The 22,430-nt window shown below is 32.1% G+C and overlaps 1 protein-coding gene and 1 pseudogene across 1 annotated transcript; one reads left to right on the top strand and one right to left on the bottom strand.

Moving 5' to 3' along the window:
* Window positions 1-1,228: 1,228 nt before the first annotated feature.
* Window positions 1,229-10,278, bottom strand: LOC100809105 (auxin response factor 6). The gene is made up of 14 exons (XM_003519471.5): window positions 9,555-10,278; window positions 8,795-8,907; window positions 7,797-7,895; window positions 7,655-7,711; window positions 7,417-7,575; window positions 7,243-7,327; window positions 6,470-6,560; window positions 5,920-6,084; window positions 5,709-5,831; window positions 4,326-4,401; window positions 4,032-4,179; window positions 2,764-3,893; window positions 2,048-2,244; window positions 1,229-1,626 (listed from the first exon to the last, which is right to left on the bottom strand). Exons 1-14 carry the CDS (start codon window positions 9,598-9,600, stop codon window positions 1,425-1,427), a joined length of 2,691 nt encoding a protein of 896 aa, XP_003519519.1. The 5' UTR covers window positions 9,601-10,278; the 3' UTR covers window positions 1,229-1,424.
* A 5,647-nt stretch (window positions 10,279-15,925) lies between these two features.
* LOC100779496 (probable polygalacturonase) lies at window positions 15,926-21,041 on the top strand (annotated as a pseudogene).
* The last annotated feature ends 1,389 nt before the right edge of the window (window positions 21,042-22,430 follow it).

Genomic DNA, 22,430 nt, shown 5'->3' with positions numbered 1-22,430 from the left:
TATGTTTTGTGTGAGTTTTTAGTCACATTTTTATATAATTAGTATTTTAGTGTAAGCAATGAATATAATAAATATTTATTTTATATGTAAATTATATTTTAAATTTATGACAAATTATTTATATTATAATATAAAATTATTTTTAACCATTTGATAAAAAAATTAAAATACTGAACTCAATTTTTATATATATAAAAGGAGAAGGGTGGGGTGGTTATGGAAATATATTTTTGGTTAATAAATGAAAAAAAAAACATATTTAATTTTATTTGGTGGTTTAAATATTCTTTAATTTGTAAAATCAAATTTTCAATAATAATTATTGTAGTGATGACGAGTACTAAATACATTATTCATAGTAGAATATCTATAAAATATCTATAAATTATAGTTTTTGATCCCTAAGTTTTACACTAAAAAAAATCTAATACACCACCATCTATAATAAGAGTGAAAGCTTAGAAGAATTAAGTTCACTTTTTCACAACGATGAAAGGTAATTTTGATTCAATTTTTTCTGCTTTTATTTTTATTTAATCAAAAAATGCAATGAACACAAGTTTAGTCTCTATATAATTTTTTTAATATATAAAGATAGAGATCTCATGGTTATTTCATTTCACATTTTCATAACCAAATGATTTCAATTGTAACAAGATTTTGAATATAGATAAATGATTTTTGATAAATTAGATTTTAAAGAATTTTCTTATTTATGTTTTTTTCTAACCCAACTATGGGTCAAAAACTAGTTTAAAAATAAAGATGAAAGAATTAAGTAGTTAACTTAAGAAAATCAAATATATTCGTATAGAGATAAAGATACAAAGGGAATGATTTGAGAGCGGTTAAGAAAACCAATTACATAGATAAAGGTAAAAAATAGTAATTTAAGATCGTTGAAAAAAAATTATTGGGAAGATTGTTAAATAAAATAATTTTAAAACTAATATTAAGAAATACATTTGATAACTCCAAAAAAAATCATTCGAAATGTTCTTGATTACAATATATAATACTTAAATGAAATTATTTGTTCATCAGAAACATTTTATTTGTCCATTCTGAAACTCAACTTCACGAAAAGTTGTCAATATCCCACTACCGTTTGTCAAATGACGGTGGTGCGTCCGTATATAAGAAAATGGAGCAAGATCGAAGCTCCAAAATATCGATTGCAAAACAAAATAAGAGATAATAATTAATAACTGCTATAAGCAACTAACCATTACAGAAACAGGGTCACCTATTATAATTTACAGTCATTTGCTGTTGATCTATTTAGACCTTGCTAAATCACTACATCTCAACCATTAATGTGTATAAGAATGCTGGGCCAATCCATACATAAGAAACTTGTAACATAAAATTCTGCCACCATAATTTTTCAACTAATATACCTTACATGGGACTGGGAGAGTGTCCTAGTAGTGAAAAGACCCCATTGATGCCATGCCGTTTCTCGAACTTCTCAACTCTTGTTGACTCACATAATTATCACAGGAGTTGACAGGAGTAGAAAGTTTGTCACCTGGGGCAGAAGTAGAAGGACTAAGAACTTTGCCCATTTGTTGCACTTCTAGTGGAGATAGTATTTTTATGTACCACACATTGTTCACAAACTCCCTGCAAAATTATCAAATGTAAATGTTTCTGTGCAGAATCAGGAATCAGCTTTCTTGCTTATATATTCATTTTTTAGTCAAGCATCGTTCTTCTAGCCTTTTACTACTTGGGATGACATGCAAGTAATTAAATACTTCTGCATTGACTATGATTTCAGCAGTGTCAAAGCAAAGAACCTATAATCGAAGTTCGTGAGCAAAAACTTAATAGAAGGAACAAGAAAAATAGTAGAAATAATTATACAGATCAATAAAATAAAAAATTGTAAAATGTCCGACATGTTGAAATATCAAATATGCAAGAAACATTACTGACTATTCCTATAGCACTAATGACATTAGCATCAATAAAGGATGTAGCAAATCACAAGATAATATACTATAACTTGAACATAAATAACAAGTGGCATATGGCAACTTACTGCCAAGGATCATCACCAAGAAGAAGAACATCATTCTCCCGGTCAACAAATACAAGCTGCCAGCCTGATCTCTGAGTCTTAGGGTCCTCTAGTTGGCCTTCAAGGCCAAACATGCGAGCAAGCTCACTAATCAGTTCATCATAGCTGCTGAACTTAGAAATGTCCAGTGACCTGCCAAAGGACCCTGACTTGTGAACCTGTCAAAATTACACCACATCCATCAACATATAAAATTAGAGTGGTCCTAGACAGTAGACAACACCCGCTTACTAATTGGAGAAAATAGTAGTCCTACAAAAAGAGAGGAAACAAAAATAAAAAATAGCTGCAATATGCTGTTTATATAAAATAGGGTCCCAATATCCCTGGACAATAGAACCAATTCAACATTGAACATAAATATATTACATAAATCTATTTAACTTGTACCTTGAACATATTTTTTTTTAATCAGCAAAATTAAGTATATTATATATATATCAATGATCAAAAGTACCAGAGGTACTAGTACATAGGGATATACATCCTGATATCTAGATACTAAGACTAAGGTATTCTAGATATTAGGAGAACATATCTTTTGTACCTTGAACATATTATTAACTGATAAAGGCATAAAATGCATAAATAAAATATATAGGGATATTCAAAGGCTCCATATAAAATATATAAATAAAGGCATACCACCTATAAACAAAAAAGACATTAGCTATTACCTTAACAAAGGTTCCAGTTGGTATATTTGCTTGGTCTACATTTTCAGAACACTGCAAGAAGCCTGATTCATCCACACAACTTGAAGTTGTCATGTTTGAACTCAAGGGGAAATCAGTGCCTGTAGCACCACCACAATTCGAAGTAGAAAATGGCAACGATAATGAATCGTTCACTTTGCCTATATTTCTCAGGTTTGACATGCCACTTTGCAGCATAAGAGAAGAGGGATCAATGTTAATCCCAAATAAAAGATTGCTCTGAGGATCAGCAGCGCCATGGTATGCAGAATGTTCTCTTCCAGGAAATGGAGGCAAAGCAGCAAGTTCAGACACATTTGATTGTGATGTTCCCAAGTTTTCCACCTGAGGCAATATGCACTGAGAAGCAGCAGATGGAAGCTGAGGAGGCTCGGCAGTTATTTGCTTGGGCAGTATGGCAGCAGAAGACATAACAGAATTGGATCCACTCAAGTTAAGTAACTGGGATGTTCCATCCTGGGAGAATGACCCTAGTAGACTCTGGATAGGGGAAACATCAGAACCGGAAATATGATTCCTCATAGGTTCAGGAAAGCTCTGCTGCTGACAATGTGAAGCTAGGGCTTGCATGGGAGGAGATTGAGACTGGGTACCTGATGCAAACTTAGACATAGGAGAGATGACATTTGGTAACTGCTGCTGAACAGGCAAGTTTTTAAGTTGCTGCTGCTGTTGCTGCTGATCACTATACGGGTGGTAACGATGCAACTGCTGTTGCAGAAGTTGTGACTGAGCAGGCACCTGGTTTTCTTGAAAATTGTGTAGAAGGGTGTTTTGAAGCTGAGACTGTGGTAACAATTGCCTCTGTACCTCAGAAGCATGAGCACTGGGAACATTTGAAGTCTGCTGAAACTGCAAAAGAGATTGCGAAGATTTTGAAAGATCCATTGTCCTCATTTCCTGGAATGCAGAAGAAGTAATTGCTTGGTATAACTCTGGCTGGAGACCTGGTATAGAAGGATCAAGTCTAGGTTGCATCCATGGTGTAACACCAAGCCCCTGGAAGTTTAAAGATTGCATTCCTTGATCCCCAAGCCCACCTTGGAGCCACATGAATGGAGAACCAATGCCCATGTCTCCATCCTTGAGACCTGACTTACACAAATGGAAGGAAGAAATAAATTAAGGTGAAGATGTCATGTACTTCACAACTCAAAATAAAACAAGCACATTGTCACAGATCCCATAGAATGCCATGACACAAATTTTATCAACAAAACCACCCATACCATATAAAGAAGGTAAGCCTGATGGCCATGGGCGCTTCAACCTTAAGGGGAATGGAGAAGGATACATTGGGAATGTTGTCAAAGGTTCAATCTCCCACAAGGAAACTCTTGGCTGCCTCTCCCCTGCAGTAGACTCATCCCAGCCAACCTACACCCATAGACAAAAGTTAAAAACCAAATTATACATCATCTCATTCATCTGTAAACACATTCTTCAATATTTCAATAATAGTGCTAAATTCTATCATGACAATGCCATATAGTTGCTATATGAATCAAACAGTCATAACAAACCTTCACAGAACGCCAGTGTGAATTTGGCCAGCGGACCGGATCTAAATCACTAATACCAGTTATGGTACCCATGTATCTGGACAAGAACATGTTACAGTGAGTATAGGTTCAAATGTTTTTTTTTTTAAAAAAAAAGAAGAAAAGAAAAAGGAAAACAAAAATAATAAAACCTTAGAAAAGACCACTGTTCTGAAGGACAAGAAAATATTGTTGTGGCTAATCATTCAAAGCTTTTATCTTTTGGAATATATTGTCATGGCTAATCAGTCACAAAAATTTTGGCTTTTTATCTTTTGGAAGCACATAAGTAATGCATCAACAGTCATGAACAGAAGTGCACAGCAGAGAGCAGCATTAAATGGCATACAGAAAACTATTAATACATAATAATGGTTAGAAACCAATAAATCAGTAACATAAAATGGCAGGAACCAAAATCGAGGAAAGCTAAAGGGAAAAGAGAGCAGTGTTCAATAGGATCAAAAGTCCACAGCAGATTTGATACTGACACAACTGTTGAAGTCACAGTCACACATAGATCTAGATTTAAAGGGATCCAACTAATACTTTCACTGTTAAAGTTGGGATGGAATCATGTGCAGTTACCTGCAATGCTGATTAGGAATTGCAGTGTTCTGTGAATAGCAGTATATTCTTTTTTTTATTGATATGACACAGAATACTGCACACCCAACCCAAAGTACTATGTGGTTATCACCACACATTTATTGATGATCATGAACCACATAAAAAAAGGACTATAAAAAAATTTGGAAAGTAAAATTGAAGGTTAAATTTGTAACCAAAAAAAGGTTAAATTACTTCATAGGTCTCTTATACTTTTTTTTGAGAGAGAATCCAGATATCCCTATAGTTTGAATTAGCAACTGGGTTGGATTCCTATAGTTTCAAAAAATAAAAATAAGAGTCCCTGAATCCACCCTACCATTAGAGGGTTATAGGGGCTCCATTTACAAAAATGAAACTTCAAATCAAATGTATTCTTTTCTTCCCATATTTTGGTTCCCAATCAGACTTATGCTGCCTGATTGAGGAACCATATTTATGGTGACTAACACTGTAATCAGTACCTCTGGTACTTCTTTAATATATATATATAATTTATCTTTGCTGATCAAAAAAAAAAAAATGAAACTTCAAAATTTCAAACCCTCAGACCATCTTGATTTTTTTCAAAAAGTATGGGGACCTAAGAAGTAATTTAACCAAATCAACTGTCTCGCTAATTCATAGCACAAAAGTATAAAGTGAACACTACGATTCACATGGGAGAAGAATTTTTTATCCTCCTTGAGTTTCTTTTTCAAGCAGGGTCCAAAATAGTAATAAGAGAAGGGAAAATTTAAGACAAGAAATGCCTACCGACGAACACTTGATTCTTCTGTCTCAAAGAGCATCCTAAATCGCATGCCAACAGAAACTCGTGTATGATACACAGCTTTAACGTACTTGGCCAACGGAATGGCAAATTCAGATGGGCTTGCCCTATTAAATCAAGGGGACAAAAAGCAAGTTCAGTGTGATTTGTAGGGTAATAATTCTCATTGTTAGCATTAGCATTAAAGTTACAAACCTAGGATTATAGAATATAGTAAAGCGGCTGTTAGTGGCAGCTGCATGAGCTGCAGCAGCAAGAAGACCAATGTGCATGCTATCACTTGACAAAACAGACGATGGCATGATAGTCTGCGGACGATTCGCTCGCCGTATGCCCAAGAGTAACTGGTTTTTTTCATTCCTGATAAAGGGAATAAGAAGAATGGTTACAATAATATCTTATAGTTCCTTTGAATAGATTCCAGTCATGCAGCCATGGCCTATATAGATGCAATTACTGACGATATTGCTTTATGGACAAGCTAACAAGCTAAAACATATTTCTCAGGTCAAAAAGCTCCCATGGAAGTAGACTAGAATCTCGGAACCAAGCTCAACGCGGCATGTTCCGGTATTGCCAATTCAGTAGACATTATTTTTAAATAATGGAGAACTAATATAAATATAACATGACTTCTCAGTTTAAATATATCTATAACTAAAACTGTGCACACAGATGGAGGGAGAGAAAAGGAATTGAATTTCCAATAGGTCAATTTAATGAAAATATTAAAAATTATATGTACCAGATGAAAAGGACTGAATCACCAGCAACAAGCCTCTTGGCACTGACAAAGACACTCCACCCTGTAGTAAGAAGATGCCTTTTGGGCTGACCTGAAAGCGAAAATATAAAGCAGTTAGAAGTGAAAACATTTAAGTAACAATTTAAGCAGCTTTCATGACATCACATATCACGACTGTTGCTTGTTGATCATTCCTTGGTTTCACTACAGACAATTTGTAAAACTTGATATGGAAAAGGATTTTCAGGAGGAAAGGAAGAGCCAAAGATAACATGCAAATGATTAAGGACTATACACTCAACAATATAATGATCCTTAACACAACTTTCATACTGTTCATGCTAAACAAAAATTAGATTGACCAAGGTTGACTAAAATTGAAAAATTACAACAGTAATGCTATTTTAAATGTAGTACTAGTAATGCTAAGTTTAACACAATAAAAGAAAATGACTAAACAAAGTAAGCCAAGCAGACAACCAAATAAGGATGAAATGAGTCTGCAATAAGACAGAAGTAAAATAGTACAGCCACTATAGTCATATCATATGCAATTAAATTACTCCTTAGAAAACTATGTCCTGCTTCAAATGCTACTCCAATTTTAATGTTTTGAATGATAAAAAGGAAGATCACAGATTTAAGTATATAGATTATCGTCAGAGGTGCTTTTCTTTACCAGTAATTGAGCGTGACAGCATAAACTGAACATAAAGAAGCAGATGCAAGGACCACAAATAATTCTATACCAAAAACTTAAAAAGAAAACTGACCGCGAAATATATGCCTGAATTTCCATTCATTATCATGAAGATCTCTGGCAATTAGTTCTTGAGCAGGAGGCTGCTGTGAGTAATCCTGAGAAACAAATTAAGGAAACATATCAGTCGGATCAAGAGCTGACAAACTAATTACTGTGAATCAAATATAGCAGACAAATGACTTACAAGAGGAGGGAAGACTTTTTCAGCTGCTCTTCGAGGAACAGAAAATCCTCCATGAGTGCTGGTATCACTTGCAGTCAATGTTTTGCAAAAGTAGTTGGTTGGTTGCTTGCTGGGAGTACCCAATTCTGCAGGCAGCAGATACACCTCCTTTTGCTCTTGCTAGAAAATAAATAATGTCAAGACATGCTATAAAAAATAAAAATAAAAATGAACAGGATAGCAAATAAAAGAAAAGTACTGGACTTAGAGGTTGCAGAGTCATTTGAGCATATACTTCATCTGTTTCAGCATCTGCCTGCAAGGTGCATGCTTAAAAGGTTCAGAGTGTAAGCACATAAAAATGTTTTTCTGAAGTTCTGAACTATTAATTTTATTCTTACATGCATTGTCACATTGTGAAGCTGACAGATAAGTTGTGGTGGCAAGTTGGGGTAATTAGGAATATGTGCATCTACTTCCCTGTTGGTTGATGCAGCAACCTGTAAAATAAACATCAACATTTTTATCAAATAACTGAAGAACCAAATATAAATGAAATATATGAAAAGGAATCAGTTATTTGGAAATTTCAAATGCAACAACAATAGATTAGAAAAGACAACCATTTGGCTGAACCCCCTCCCCTTCCCGGGGAAAAAAATGAAACTGAGAATAATCATAATGATGCAATAAAGAGTTCTCTATCTGCCAGCCACTCATTTTTAGCATAGTAATTATAGAAGAGATTTATACCGTTTAATCAGACTGATCAAAGTTCAGACTATTCTATTTGTCAATTTCTATTTAAAATTTAACAAAATGCTGCTCATTTCAAGCATGAAGCAATATCATATTACTAGGGACTTCACTTATGAGCTAGAGGTAGCAACAACAACAGAAAGCCTAAAATCAAAAGTTTATTGGAGCATATTTTATTTTCTCTTAACTTATTTAGCCCACCCTCCCTCCCTCCAGGCACAACAACTTAAACACTAATCCATGAAGTCTGCTAACATGTAACTTACAGCTTACATCTCCATACTTTCACTTTCACGGTACTGCAGACAAATTGTGAATCCCAGTCCTATCACGTCAAATACCAAATCTATCTTATATTAAAACTATGAGCTTGCACTGGCACAAGCATGACTGATCTCACCATACACACACAAGAAACAATAAGTTGAAGTCTACTCCACTGACTGCGGTGGACAGATCAAAATATTACAACTGACCAGCTCACTGTGATCATGTGGATATACTAAATGAGCTTCAATTTTTCCATACGACTTAATGTACTTTTCATGAGCATAGAAGCTTCACAAAATATCCATGAAATGCGAAAAATTCAAGCATAGTGCAATAAACCAACTTATAGGATACAAGAAGCATTACTTACCTGCTCACTATGACCTTGGGGAAAGTAGACTACACGACTTCCAACCGGAGGCAGAGAAACCAGAGGGCCAGCACAAGCATGCCAAAGTTCAGAATTCAAACATTTTTTCTCCCCTACACAATCACAGGCTAATATGAATACACATGAAGTAAATCATTTCACACAAGTCAAAAGGGCACCACACCGTAGTCAAGCCTACAACTGGCATATGAGTAATAAACTCATTAAACCCACAGCATATTTTACCAATAAAAAAAATACCACAATCCGAGCTCCAACCACACAAACAAACAGGCAAACAGAATAACCACACATGAATAGTAACACACAATACAACCTTGTCATCTCAAACTTAAAATCATAAACTGCACACACCAGCAAACTTAGCACCACCCACACATAAGAAGTTGAAACAAATCAAACACAAATCAAATCGACATGACACTAAGAAGTTGACCCAGACATAAATACATATTAAAAACAAACAAAAACAAACTACGGCAACTTGTTCAACCTCACTCCATGCCATATAATAATAATGCCAAACAAACACCGACAAGTAAAGTACTACTAGAGTATCCTTATCCCCCTCCCTCCAAACCCATGCAAAGGCAAAAAAAACTTCAAACACAAAAAACACAACTACACCAACAAACCAAGGTAAAGACAATACATGAGAAATTTTCAAAAAGTGGGGGCAGCAAAATACAAAGCAATTTGCACAAAATGAAAGAATCAAAGAAGCTACTGCTACTGCTACCTTCTTCTTCAGCCGGAGGATTAAATCCAGAAGAAGAGAGCTTCATGCTTGGAGCTATAACAATAGGTGAAGTTCCAAACTTAGCAAAAACTGAAGCACCCCAAGTTGAATAAAAGCATTATGATTATTGTCATAAAAGTCGCAAATTTTGCATGCCCCTGTGAATCAGAAATGATCCTATTGCGTAGCCTGCCCACCCCCCACCCCAAAAATTGAAGCTACCCACAGAACACCATCATCCAAAGCCACTTCCAATGCAACACCCGAACCTCCTTGCTCTCATAACACGCTCGAATCCAACCCTAATTGCGAACCTGAAGTTCAAACCCTAGCTTCCCAGATCTCACCGAAACGGAGCTAAACAGTGGAATTAGAGGGATTGGGGGAGAGAGACGAGTGAAGTGAGAGTGACATTCATGTGGGATTTCAGTGGAAGAGGCGGAGAATGTGATGTGTGTGTGTGTGTGTGAGAGAGAGAGAGAGAGACAGAGAAATGGGTAATGGCTATGTTACTACTCAACAACAATAATGCACAGTGACTGGTAATAATTGATCCATGGCATGGTATGTGTTGTGCTATTATACGAAATGGTAACGACGAAGGAAAATACGGAACGTTTCTACGCTTCGTACATAGATACTCATTGGATACTATGGTTTTGGTTTTCTTTTCTGCCTCCAACCCCCAAAGACTTGTCAAGTTTGGTCTGTTCCAATGCAAGTTTACTTGCAGTCAAATTAGGACTCAATTTTGAAATTTATGACTGGTGATTATCAATATCTACTTCTAAAAATGAGTAAATATTAAAATTAAATAAAAAGATGAGAAATATTTATACCACACTTTTTAATACACTGATCTCAATGAGTTTATTGAGGAGTAATAAGATGGGATCTAACCGTCACAAGTTTAAGTTTTCACTCCAAAGATTTTTCTTATCTTGGATTGGAACATCATTCCTCCATGGCTCCACCTATATGTTTTCAAAGAAACCATTTTTAACACACTTTTCCTGACAAAATCAACAAATGACACTGTGATAAAGAAAAATAAGTCTATTGAAGGTTAAGTGCATACTTAGATTGAAATATGCAAACATAAAATTAAAAATAATAGATATACATCAAAAATCATAATTCATAATAATATATAAGAGGTATAGATGATAAATTTAATATTCCTGTGTGACAAAAGTTATTGCACTAATTTAATTAATTAAAATGGAATGCATCAAACTTATTCAAGCAAGTTTTGCTTGTCCTCGAGCAAAAATCACAATCAAGGGAGATAAAACAAAGTCAATCAAGAATGCCACAAACAAGCAAAAATCACAATCACAAATTTCTGAAAAATTGAAAATATAATGCATCGATTAATTTGACGGGGGTATTCTATGCATGGCTTTAGTGAGCTTTTTGCCTTTTCACATTTGTAGCCCTTCCCTGCTGGATCTGCAACCATAATTGTAAGGATTAATACAACTTGCAGAGTTAAGAATGGTACAAATTAATACTTCTTTTCATTTTGTCAAGATAGTTTCTATTTCTCAATGAACTTAATTTCTAGGATTTGCTTGTGTTTTGATGTAGATGGATGAAAGGTTGAGGGAGAGATATTCATTACATACCTACAAATGTGATACATTTGTCAACCTTGATGATGTGAGCAGTGGTTATGAATTTTGAGTTTTTTTTTTTACTTCGAGTGTGGTTTAGGATAGACCACAGGAAATGGTAAGTATAGGTTGTATTTTATTTATACCCCTTTTTTGGTTTAATGGCTCTCAATTGTGATACCACTAGAATTTATGTTTGTTTTAGGCATTTAATTTCTCACATCTGTAATCGTTGGTGGAAAAAAATGACAATTTATCTTTTAAAAAAATCAATATTTTATTTTTTTCATTTATGAAACTTAAATATAACAATTATTTTATTCTTAAATTAAATACCATTGAATATCTCAATTAAATGAACGGAACTACTTTTTGACTTTGGAGTAGTGCAACTTAGTAGTAATAAACATAAAATTGTTTTATTCTAAAATCAAGAACTATTGAATATATTAATTACTAGTGATTTACTATTTTATTTTCAACAAGAGTCATTGCGTGTAAAAAAAGATTTGTTGAATAAATTGAAGGTTATATTAATTTGCAGGTGATAGGAATAACTTATAATTAAGTTCTTAAATTTTTTTTAATTGAATCCATGAACATGTATTTAATTTTTAATGATTTTGAATTGCGATTGCGTTAGAATTTATTACGCAATTAGTTTCTCACATCTTTTGGTGCAAAAAATATGACAATTTATATATAAAAGAAATTGAAATATATATTTTTTCATTTATGAGACTTAAATATAACAATTATTTTATTCTCAACTAAAGATCATTAAAAATCTCAATTAATTGAATTGAATACAAACTACTTTTTTTCACTTTCAAGTAGTGCATCGTAATAAACATAAAAAAAAATTATTGTAAAATTAAAAATCATTGAATATATCAATTATTTTACTTTATTTTGTTATTATTAAAACGTCTAATTAAATAATTTATTAGAATTGAGGATTTTACTTATTTTAATTTAGAGAATTTGTTTTAAATTAATACTCCTTCTATTCTAAAATAAACATTAAAAAATAATAAATAGATGAAAGAAAAAAGAAAGTGATAGTTTTATAAAAAAAAATCTTATTAAATAAACTCAAAAGAATAATATTACTTCCTCTATTCCTATTTATAAGATTCTAGTTTGAAATAATGTTTGTTCTTTTTTATAAGATTAAATGTATAATGTTACTTGTATTAATTATTTTTATACTAAAAATATTTCTTATTAAAAGAAGATAGAGAATTTGTTGACAAAAAATTAGAAAAGATAAAAATATTAATGACAAAGATAGTTTTGAAAAGTTATAAATTTAGGATAAATTTATTGCTATAAACTAAATTAACCATTTTTCTTAATCTTATAAATGAGATGATTGGGTCTTATATAGAAATGAAAAGAGTAATATTGAATTCAAAAGCTAAGTAACATTTATTAGGGGTATTAATGGAAAAGAGCAATTAATATTGTTACATTGAAAAGTCAAATGCCACACATGTTTTGGGATAATTTTTGTTCTAAATAATACTTATTTTTAGATGTAGGTAGTATATTGTTTTAAAACTATCCTTAAACAAAAACTAAATAACAATAATATGTTATGTTTCTCTCACCGTCACATTATTCTAGAACTAGTTTTATTGAAGGATATTTTTGTGAAAAATAATAAATATAAAGGATAATGTAGATTGAACTTTAAAAAAATATTAAATCACAATTTTAATTTGGACCTTATAATAATAATTAGAATGAGTATTTTATTTTCAAATTAATAAATATTGAATAAATTGAAGGTTAAATTAATTTACAAGCCCCTTAACTATTTCACAATTTATGATTAAATCACTAGCATATTTTTTTCAAAAATGAGTTTTTTAACTTTACTTGCTTTTAATTAGGTCTAAAAAAACAGGATCTTTGAAATTTATTTGCTTTTTAATTAGGTCTTGGTAAGGATCTAATTAAAAAATAAATGCTAGTTCACAAATCAATTGAAAAAATTATAATAACTCACGTTCATTGTTAAATGACTTTTAATATGACAATAAAGTTTGTGATTAAACAGATATGTTTGAATATCTTTTATATATAGTTGATATTTTGAATAAAACTATAAAAAATAAATATTAAAAGCAATGCACTCTGAAATTTAAATAAAAGTATTGGAAGGACAAAATTCACTTTTTTAATTTATTAATTATTTGTTTATTATAATTTAAAATAATAATAATAAAAATCATGTGAATAGAACTAGATAAGAAGAATTTCAATTTTTTGTAGTATTAAGAAAGTTTCCCCCACCATTTTAGTATAGTTTGAGAAAAATAAAAAATTAATATGGATAACATTAGATAAAGATAAATTTAAATTTTTATATTGATAAAAAAAATTATAATTTATAATTTATTTTTAGTGTTTTTTACAATTTACTCCTTTCATTTCAAAATATAAGTCATTTAAAGTTCTTGCACATGTATTGAAAAATAATTTATTTATTTAATTTCATAAAAAATATTAGTGATTTCCTAATATACTCTTTTATCTCTAATTAAATAGTGTTCTTATTCATTTATTCTCAGTACACATAATTCTCATAAATAATAACAAATTCCTATACAAACATGATGAATTAAGACCTTTTCATTTCACCTAACTCCATTGTATTAAGTGTTACTTGTGGAAAAATAAGTGATTTTTTTAATTAATTAATGATATGAATGCATGAGTAAATATTAGTGATTTAGGAAAAATAGTTCACGATAATTAAAAAGAATACTGTATTAATGCATGAAATGTTGATTGAAGGTAATTTTGGAAAAACTATTTATTGTAATATTGGTTTGTAAAATGACTTATATTTTAAATTATTTTTCTCTAAAATGATTTATATTTTGGAATGAAAGAAGTATATTTTAGTATATGTTTTGTAAAAATAAATGCAAGAACTTAAATGCATGAACAAACACAAAGTTTGATGCCATCACAATTTAAAGTCATTAAAGCAACATAAGAAAATGAACAAAATACAAGCAATACTTTGCCATTTTATGTGACACACTCCAAGTAAAAATAATAATAAGAAGTCAATTTTTCATAACCACACCTTCAGTCATCAAGGTGGCCAATGTCTCTTAAAAAGTTTATTGAGATAGAAACTAGCTTTGCAAAATGAAGAAAGTGTTTGTAGATTTTTTAACTCTATTAGTTGTATTTATTATTATAGTTACAACTTTAGAGTTAGAACCACTAGTTACACCTTTAGGACCACCAAAGGCACTAATTATAATTTCAGGACCACCAATTACAACTTTAGGACCACCATCACCAAATACAACTTCAGGAACACCAAAGGGAAGGTTGCCAACACCAATTACAATTTTAGGACCGCCAAAGATAGGATCGTCAAGGGCACCAATTACAACTTCAAGACCACTAAAGGTAGAATCCCCAACACCAACACCAATTACAAGTTCAGGACCGCCAAAGGCAAGGCCACCAAAGGCCCTAATTACAACTTCAGGACCACCAACACCAATTACAATTTCAGGACCACCAAAGGCAGAGCCGCCAACACCAATTACAGCTTCAGGACTGCCAAAGGTAAGGCTGCCAACACTAATTACAACTTCAGGACCACCAAAGGCAGGACCGTCCACATCAATTGCAACTTTAGGGCCACCAACACCAATTACAAGTTCAAGACTGTCAAAGGCAATGCCACTAATTACAACTTCAAAGCCACCAAAGGCAGGACCACCAACACCAATTACAACTTCAAGACCGCCAAAGGTAGGGCTACCAAGGCACTAATTATAACTTCAGGACCACCAAACGTAAGGCCACCAACACCAATTACAACTTCAGGACAGCCAAAGGCAGGGCCACCAAGGACACTAATTACAACTTTAGGACCACCAAAGATAGGGCCATCAACACCAATTACAACTTCAGGACTACAAAGAAAACTAATTACAACTTCAGGATCATCAAGAGAATTAATTACAACTTCAGACCACCAAAGACAAGGCCGCCAAAGGCACCACTTACAACTTTAGGGTGAAATCTTTTTAAGATCATAACAAGTGAGAAAATAGTATAATAAAAGGATGGATGCTTGGAAGTTACTTTCTTCTTGGAAAAATAAAATAAAATAACTTGTTAAATATATGTAAAGCAAATAATAATTAATGAATAGTTTTTGAGATGTTCTTCTCCATGTATTTTCATCACATAAATTAATTGTGTTCAATTAGTTTAAATAATTTGTTATTAATGCCTCAGATTAAGGATAAGGATTTGAGAACCTAAACAATTTGTATGAAAATAAAACTAAGAGAAATAAGTTAAAAGATAATAAAGGATACTTAGATCCTATAGATATTCAGAAAACACATCTGCAGATGAATAGAACAAATACATACTTAATGAGAATAATATATTACAAAGTTATCTAATGCTTTATTTAAAATTTAATAAATTAATTTTATTTCTTAATATCAATGCAAAAGCTTAAACTTCATATCTGGAAATGAAAAGAATATATAATCTTGTGTGGTCCTCCCTCTAATTTCATTTATTATTATTATCACACAACTTTACATCAGATTATTTTTCTCTGTCGGAGAACACACAATAGAACCATACCATCACTACCAGTTCAATGCTTTCACCAGCTAATGTAAAGAGTACTAGAAACTAGAAACAAAACAGAGCAAGTGCTCTTATAACTTTAGAGTCCTTTTTCCTTCGTTCTGATCCAGTGATATATCCACCACGTTCGTTCATTCTTCGGTTTCTCCGAAACTGATTCGGAAAAAGAAGAAGAAAAAAACGCTCCTCGGATTCTCAACCTTAGCGTTGTTGGTGTGTTTCTCATGTGTGTCGGGCGAGGGCGAAACGGTGTCGTGTTCGAATATAGTGGCGTTGGGGCACCGCGCCGACAACATTTCCATAACGGAGTTTGTAGGCGTGGGTAATGAACGCACCCTCAACACGAAGACGTTTAGAGAGGCGTTCAGCACTTGCCACGAGATGGAGGCACGCTCCTTTATGTGCCTCCCGGGGTGTACTTAACGGAGACCTTTCACCTCACAAGCCACAGGACGCTGTATCTCGCTACCGGTACCATTATCATGGCCACTCAGGTTAACATTTTGTAATTATTTCAAAGAATTTTTTCTAGCATCCTTTAATACAGTAGTTGTTAAAAAAAACAACAATTAAAAGGAGTTATTATTAAATTATTTGTTTATTGCATTAGAACTTAGAAGCATGGAAATTATTTAATATTTATTCTTTAAGTAATTAGAATGAAGATTCTTTTACAAATGTCTTTTATTACTCGTTTGTAAAATCACTACTCAAAATACAAAGTGTTGAATATATTTTGAATCCCTTTCTGCAACAAATATTATGTTTATTTAATGTAGTACTTTTTATGTTATCTATAATTAATTAAGTTTTTCTATTTTTTTAATCTCTAACTTGTTGCCAATCCCTAATTTTAAGTATTAGGTTCTTAACTAAAATAAACTTATTAAGTACTACTATAAAAGGGAATAATTTTATGAGATTTAACTCTTCGAATGTGAGTAAAAATAAAGTACGTACTTTTAATTGTTAGTAAAAAAATAGTTAATATTTTAATAAATATAAGATTTATTATGTCTTGTAAATCATATTAATCATTAATTTTATTGTTAACAAATGAAATTATTTACTTTATACTATAAAAATAACTTTATCAGAGAAGTCAATGTAATTTTATGCAAATGCAAGCAAAGATTGTCATGTCGGAAAAGGTTATTACTAGCGTGCTTAATTGTTTTTTGTTTGCACTTTCCCCCGTAAGTGGACATTGTGCATATTTGAGCATTATGCAACAAGGCCAATCTTATCTTGTCTGTGTATTTTATCAATATGTATTTTTTTTTTTTGGTGTGAATTTTATCAATACGTACATAATAAAGTAAAATTTACAATCTTGAGTTAAAAATGAAATAAAATCTTTTATGGTACTTTTTTAATACAGACCAGTTTGCAATTGTTTAAAAAGGAATGTATTTTTCTTAAAAAATTGTCATATTATTAGTACTTAACTTTTTCTATATTATTTTTTCCTAAAGCTACTTTCAAATTCATTTTTATGCTATTTTTTCTCCCCAAAACATAGAAATTCATACTATTAAATTAGAGTACACTATATTGCGGGTGTTTACTCGTAGTCTACTCTTCCTAAAAAATAACATGACACATTATCACTTTTAACCTTTTTTTAATTCCAATTATTTTGAATTAATTATGAACCTCTTTACAATTCTAATTTTTGTCTCTTTTTTATATATTTTTTATTTTCATAAATTAATTATATATATCCTGTATTTGTTGAAATATTTGTACGAAATGCTTGCTAATTATAAAGTTATATTAATTACATGGACTAAATTTGCTGTTGTACGTAACGTTTTGATTGGCTTAGTTAAGTTTGCAAGGGTTTTCCCCTTGTATAAACATTGCTATGCAAAATAATGTTGGCAAATTCTTCACCAACTACCAAATATAGCGAGGAGAATAGAGGAGAAAAAGAGAAAGGAACGTGAATGTGTACATCCGATGTAACAATTTAGAAAAATTTCCCGTGCATAAAAAAAAAGACGTGACAATTAAAAGCTTATGGTTATAATGAATTGAGTCCATACATGTACGTGTTTATCCGCATGGTTGGTGGTATGGAGTATGGACTATTGATAATTGTAATGGATCGTGAGAAACATATAATCTCCATGATCTATGGTGGGTCCATGCTGAATGGATAGAAAGTTTTTGGGGGGTCTAGTCTTCTTCAATGCATGGCACTATGTGCATGCCATTTATAACTTTGGCCAATTATTTATATGGCAGCTTGGATTTCTGACAATTACTGTCTTCTTCTTTGATAATCAAGTGGAAGTGGGGTACTCACTTATTCATGTGGTTAAACAACACAAACCGGGATGATGATTATTATACCTATGCTAAATTGATTAATTTTGAATACCATAGTTAGTGAAATGGTGCATATGAATGCAGAACTCTTAATTCTTTATCCTTGTTATTCTCCAAAATAATGAATTCATCACCAGGTACTTAGCTACATACAAAATTACAATAAATTCATACTTGGATAACATTTTCATGGTCTGCTCAATTAAAACTAAACACCTTTGTTTCTTCCTTCTTAAACAGTTTATTTTTTTAAGAGAAAAGGAAGCAAATAGATCAAAAGCTTCAGATGAACAAGGACTCAATTTCTAATGCCCCTTCATTGCTTGATTCATTAGGATTCGTCAAATTGGCCTTTGATTGCACCATTGCCATCTTATGGAAGAGGAAGGGAACGGCCTGCAGGAAGGTATATGAGTTTTATCCATGGAGATGGAGTTTAGGATGTGGTAATCACAGGTGGGTATCTTATGTTTCCTATTTTTTTAGGACACTGCAAAATAAGTACTGAATCTGATTTTGAGGATTGTACTAGACCACATAGTATCTAAAATATGATGATCCTATGATAGTACTTATAAACATATTAATAGACATGCATTATCAAAAGTGAAAACTTTTATTATGGACTGGCGGAAACACAAGCGCTGCCGCATTTCTATATAAATCAACCCTCTTACTCTCTATGTCAATTTGTAATTGGATAGTTGGATGACAGAGTATAAAAATTCTACAATTTCTGTCCATATATTATTTATTCAAAGCTTTATACTGAATATTCATAATTGAGTCGATGCCTTTGGTTCTGCAAGTTTCTTTGTTAAGGCTACAGGATTTGGTGTCCAAACTATACCCTTTGTCTCTCTCACACTACTCATATTTTCATAGGTGAAAATGGGACAATAGATGGGCAAGGAGATGAGTGGTGGAACAAGTGGAAGCAGAGAACTCTTCAGTTTACCAGACCAAACCTTGTTGAATTTGTGAATTCTAGAGATATTATCATTTCAAATGTAATCTTCAAGAGTTCTCCCTTCTGGAATATACACCCGTATAGGTCAATTTAGGTCATCAGGATTTTAAAAGGTGTGTTCGTGGAATTCCTTGTGTCCTTTTTTGTTTATTGTTTGGTAACATTGTTTTACCATAATGTTTGTGGGAAAATATTTATAGGCAAATTTGTTCAATTCTTTATAAACTTGTTACTTTGTTTCTTGAAACTAACTGGATCTCATTCTAAAATCTGATTGCAAATTTCTGACTTCTTTGCAGCAATGTTGTTGTTCGATATGTCACGATTTTGGCTCCTCGTGACTCTCCAAATACTGATGGCATTGATCCACGTAAGTAGTATCTGTTTTCTAAATAGATAAATGCTAACCTATTTTTAAAATTTATTAAAAAATAAATTTTTTTTGTTATGAGTTTCACTTATAATTTATAATTTCAATAAATTTTAACTGATAATAGAATCTCAGTGAGAATGAGTATTAGAGAATACACCTCTACTATATATGCCATATCTTGTGCTAATAGTGAAATAGATGCAACAAATAGAAATAGCCAAATACTATGCTAAGTTACTAACTAGTAACTGACCTCATTTTATTGTTGTAAGCAATGCATTTTGGTTGTAGTAATTCTTCCCTTTTAAGACAATTGTGTCTTGTTTCATACTGGAGACAAGCTGCACTTAAATGTTGTCAGTGGCTTGAGATTTGACAAGTATCCTCTCAAGTTCTGTATTTATGTTTGTTTCCTTCCTAGTTAAACCAACATTGCAATGCTGTAGTTTATGGGCAAAATCCACAGGCCTTTCATGGTTGAAAAATATTATGGCACCATTTGGTTGGTATGATAAATATAAGAACATATGTACATGAGTATATCCATTCATACAAATAGTAATTCATTTATGCAGATTCAAGTTCAAATGTGTGCATAGAGGATTCATATATATCCACTGGAGATGATCTTGTGGCTGAGAAGAGTGGATGGGATGAATATGGGATTGTTTATGGCCGTCCTAGCTCAGACATAACTATCCGGCGCGTAACTGGATCATCTCCATTTGCTGGGATTGCTATTGGCAGTGAAACCTCTGGTGGGGTGGAGAATGTACTTTCTGAGCACATCAACCTTTACAACATGGGAATTGGTATCCACATTAAGACCAACACTGGCAGGGCTGGATATATAAAGAACATAACCATGTCTCATGTGTACATGGAGGAAGCAAGGAAGGGAATAAGGATCTCAGGTGATGTTGGGGACCACCCTGATGACAAATATGACCCTAATGCTCTTCCACTTGTGAAGGGTGTCACAATTAAGAATGTTTGGGGTGTGAAGGTTTTGCAGGCTGGCTTGATACAAGGGTTGAGTAGTTAACCTTTCCGTGATATTTGCCAATATGATATCAACCTTCATGGAGTGACAGGACCTAGAACTCCACCTTGGAAGTGTACTGATGTGTCTGGATTTGCTCATTAGGTTATCCCTTGGCCATTTTCTGAGCTTAGCAGCAACCAAAAGGGATCATGTGCCAATTACTCCTGAGATTATGGGAATATTTCCACTTTTCAAGCATTGACAGGGGCAACCAAGGGCTTCTTTTGTTGATTTATCATAAATGAAAGGCAATGAATTACTATGAAATGCAAAATGAAGACTTGTTGGTTTTAAAATAGAGTATAATTGATTTTGGCAGAAATAGTTTTACATTATTGAATGGAATTGAGATGTATGTCTAAATTAGTTTCAGTCATAGATTCTATATCAAAACATGTGTCCCAATGAAAAGAATGATTTTTGGGTTTAAATAAATATGCCCTAAATTTATTCATGTTCATTCAGAATTATGTTAAGTAATAAAATTATTTTACAAGTATAGGCTTTTTTTTTCTCTTTAGAAAAGCACGAGTGGACTTTTAAAAAATAAATCTAATTGATTAGAGACGAACAACTGATCAATAACGTGAATTCCAAAAGTTACCCAAATGATTAAGGATGTTATACAATCAATTATGGTCATTCAAATATAAATTTAGAATATGCTTAGAAAAAAATAATGTAAATATAGATAATACAAGAGTAATATATAGAAAGAAATATTGCTATAGAACACGAGACTAAACTAGACAACGTGTCTAAAGATCAATCTAAGGAAATATAACATCAAATGGGGTAAGTTTTCTTTTCTCTTGTACCAAGTTTATTTCCCTTTAAACTTAGGGCATGGATTTTACTTTTTCTTCCTTTAGAATATCAATCTTGGAAGAACAACTAAAACAAAGAAAAATCATGAACATTTGAACTTGGAGTGAGAGATTAAAGGCATAAGAAACCTAACACTACTGCTCAGTTTGGATTAAAAATAAAATAGGAAGAAGAAATAAGAATGATGCAAAAAATAAATAGATTAAAAAATGAGTTGTTTGAATTAGGGATAACAATATAGCAAGGTGACACATATAGATGTGTAGTAGTACTCGTCACAACCCATTGAGTAAAAATTTGTCTAGTACTCCCTCTATACCCACAAATTTTGTCCATATTTGTGGCTATCCATGGATACCTGCAAAGATTTTTTTTTTCGTAAGAAAATCAACCATTGTGCTAATGAATAATTTATTTAAAATACTTGAAATCCACAAATACCCCAATCAAAATACTTCAATTTAGAAGCTAAAACACTTCAATCTAATAAGTCCAAACAGAAGACAAGAAAATTAAAGTACTTAGTTAAAAGTATTTGAGTAATTTCATATAAGAGGGTACTTGGAGTCATGGATAAATATTTAACTATCCAATTCAATTTGTTATCAAACTTAACCCCCCCCCCCCCCCCTCTCTCTCTCTCTCTCTCCCTCTCTCTCTCTCTCTCTCTCTCTCTCTCTCTCTATATATATATATATATATATATATATATATATATATATATATATATATATATATATATATATATCGTGGATATATTTGTATGGATAGAAATAACAAGGGAAAAAGTAAAAATAAAAAAATTATCTATTTCTTTAGATGATTGAAAGAATGGATGGAGAGAAAAAAATCATATAATAATGTTTGTGAAGTAATTAATATTTAAATTTAACTAAAAGCTTGATTTTTCTTAAAAAGATTTAATATTCTTATTTTTTTTTTTTTGGTGGAGTGAAGGGAAAAGAGCCCCTTAAAACCGCGCAAGAACACGATTCACATTACATCAGCTTTAACGGCCTCAAAAATAAAATGAGTGACAAAATAAAAAAACTGTTACCTT

The sequence above is a fragment of the Glycine max genome, chromosome 2 (genome assembly GCF_000004515.6).
Source record: "Glycine max cultivar Williams 82 chromosome 2, Glycine_max_v4.0, whole genome shotgun sequence".
NCBI classification, from domain to species: Eukaryota; Viridiplantae; Streptophyta; class Magnoliopsida; order Fabales; family Fabaceae; genus Glycine; species Glycine max.
The sequence above is the reverse complement of the archived record's forward strand: the minus strand, read 5'-3'. Positions and strand labels throughout refer to the sequence as shown.

Bases quoted from the DNA above. Each gene is read 5' to 3' on its own strand.
- LOC100809105 (XM_003519471.5), bottom strand. From the start codon at position 9,600: ATGAAGCTCTCTTCTTCTGGATTTAATCCTCCGGCTGAAGAAGAAG. The intron at 6,085-6,469 runs GTACATATAATT...TCCCTTTATCAG, and splicing joins GATTCAGTCCTTTTCATCTG to GAATGAAAAAAACCAGTTAC. The intron at 1,627-2,047 runs GTAAGTTGCCAT...ATAATTTTGCAG, and splicing joins CTTGGTGATGATCCTTGGCA to GGAGTTTGTGAACAATGTGT.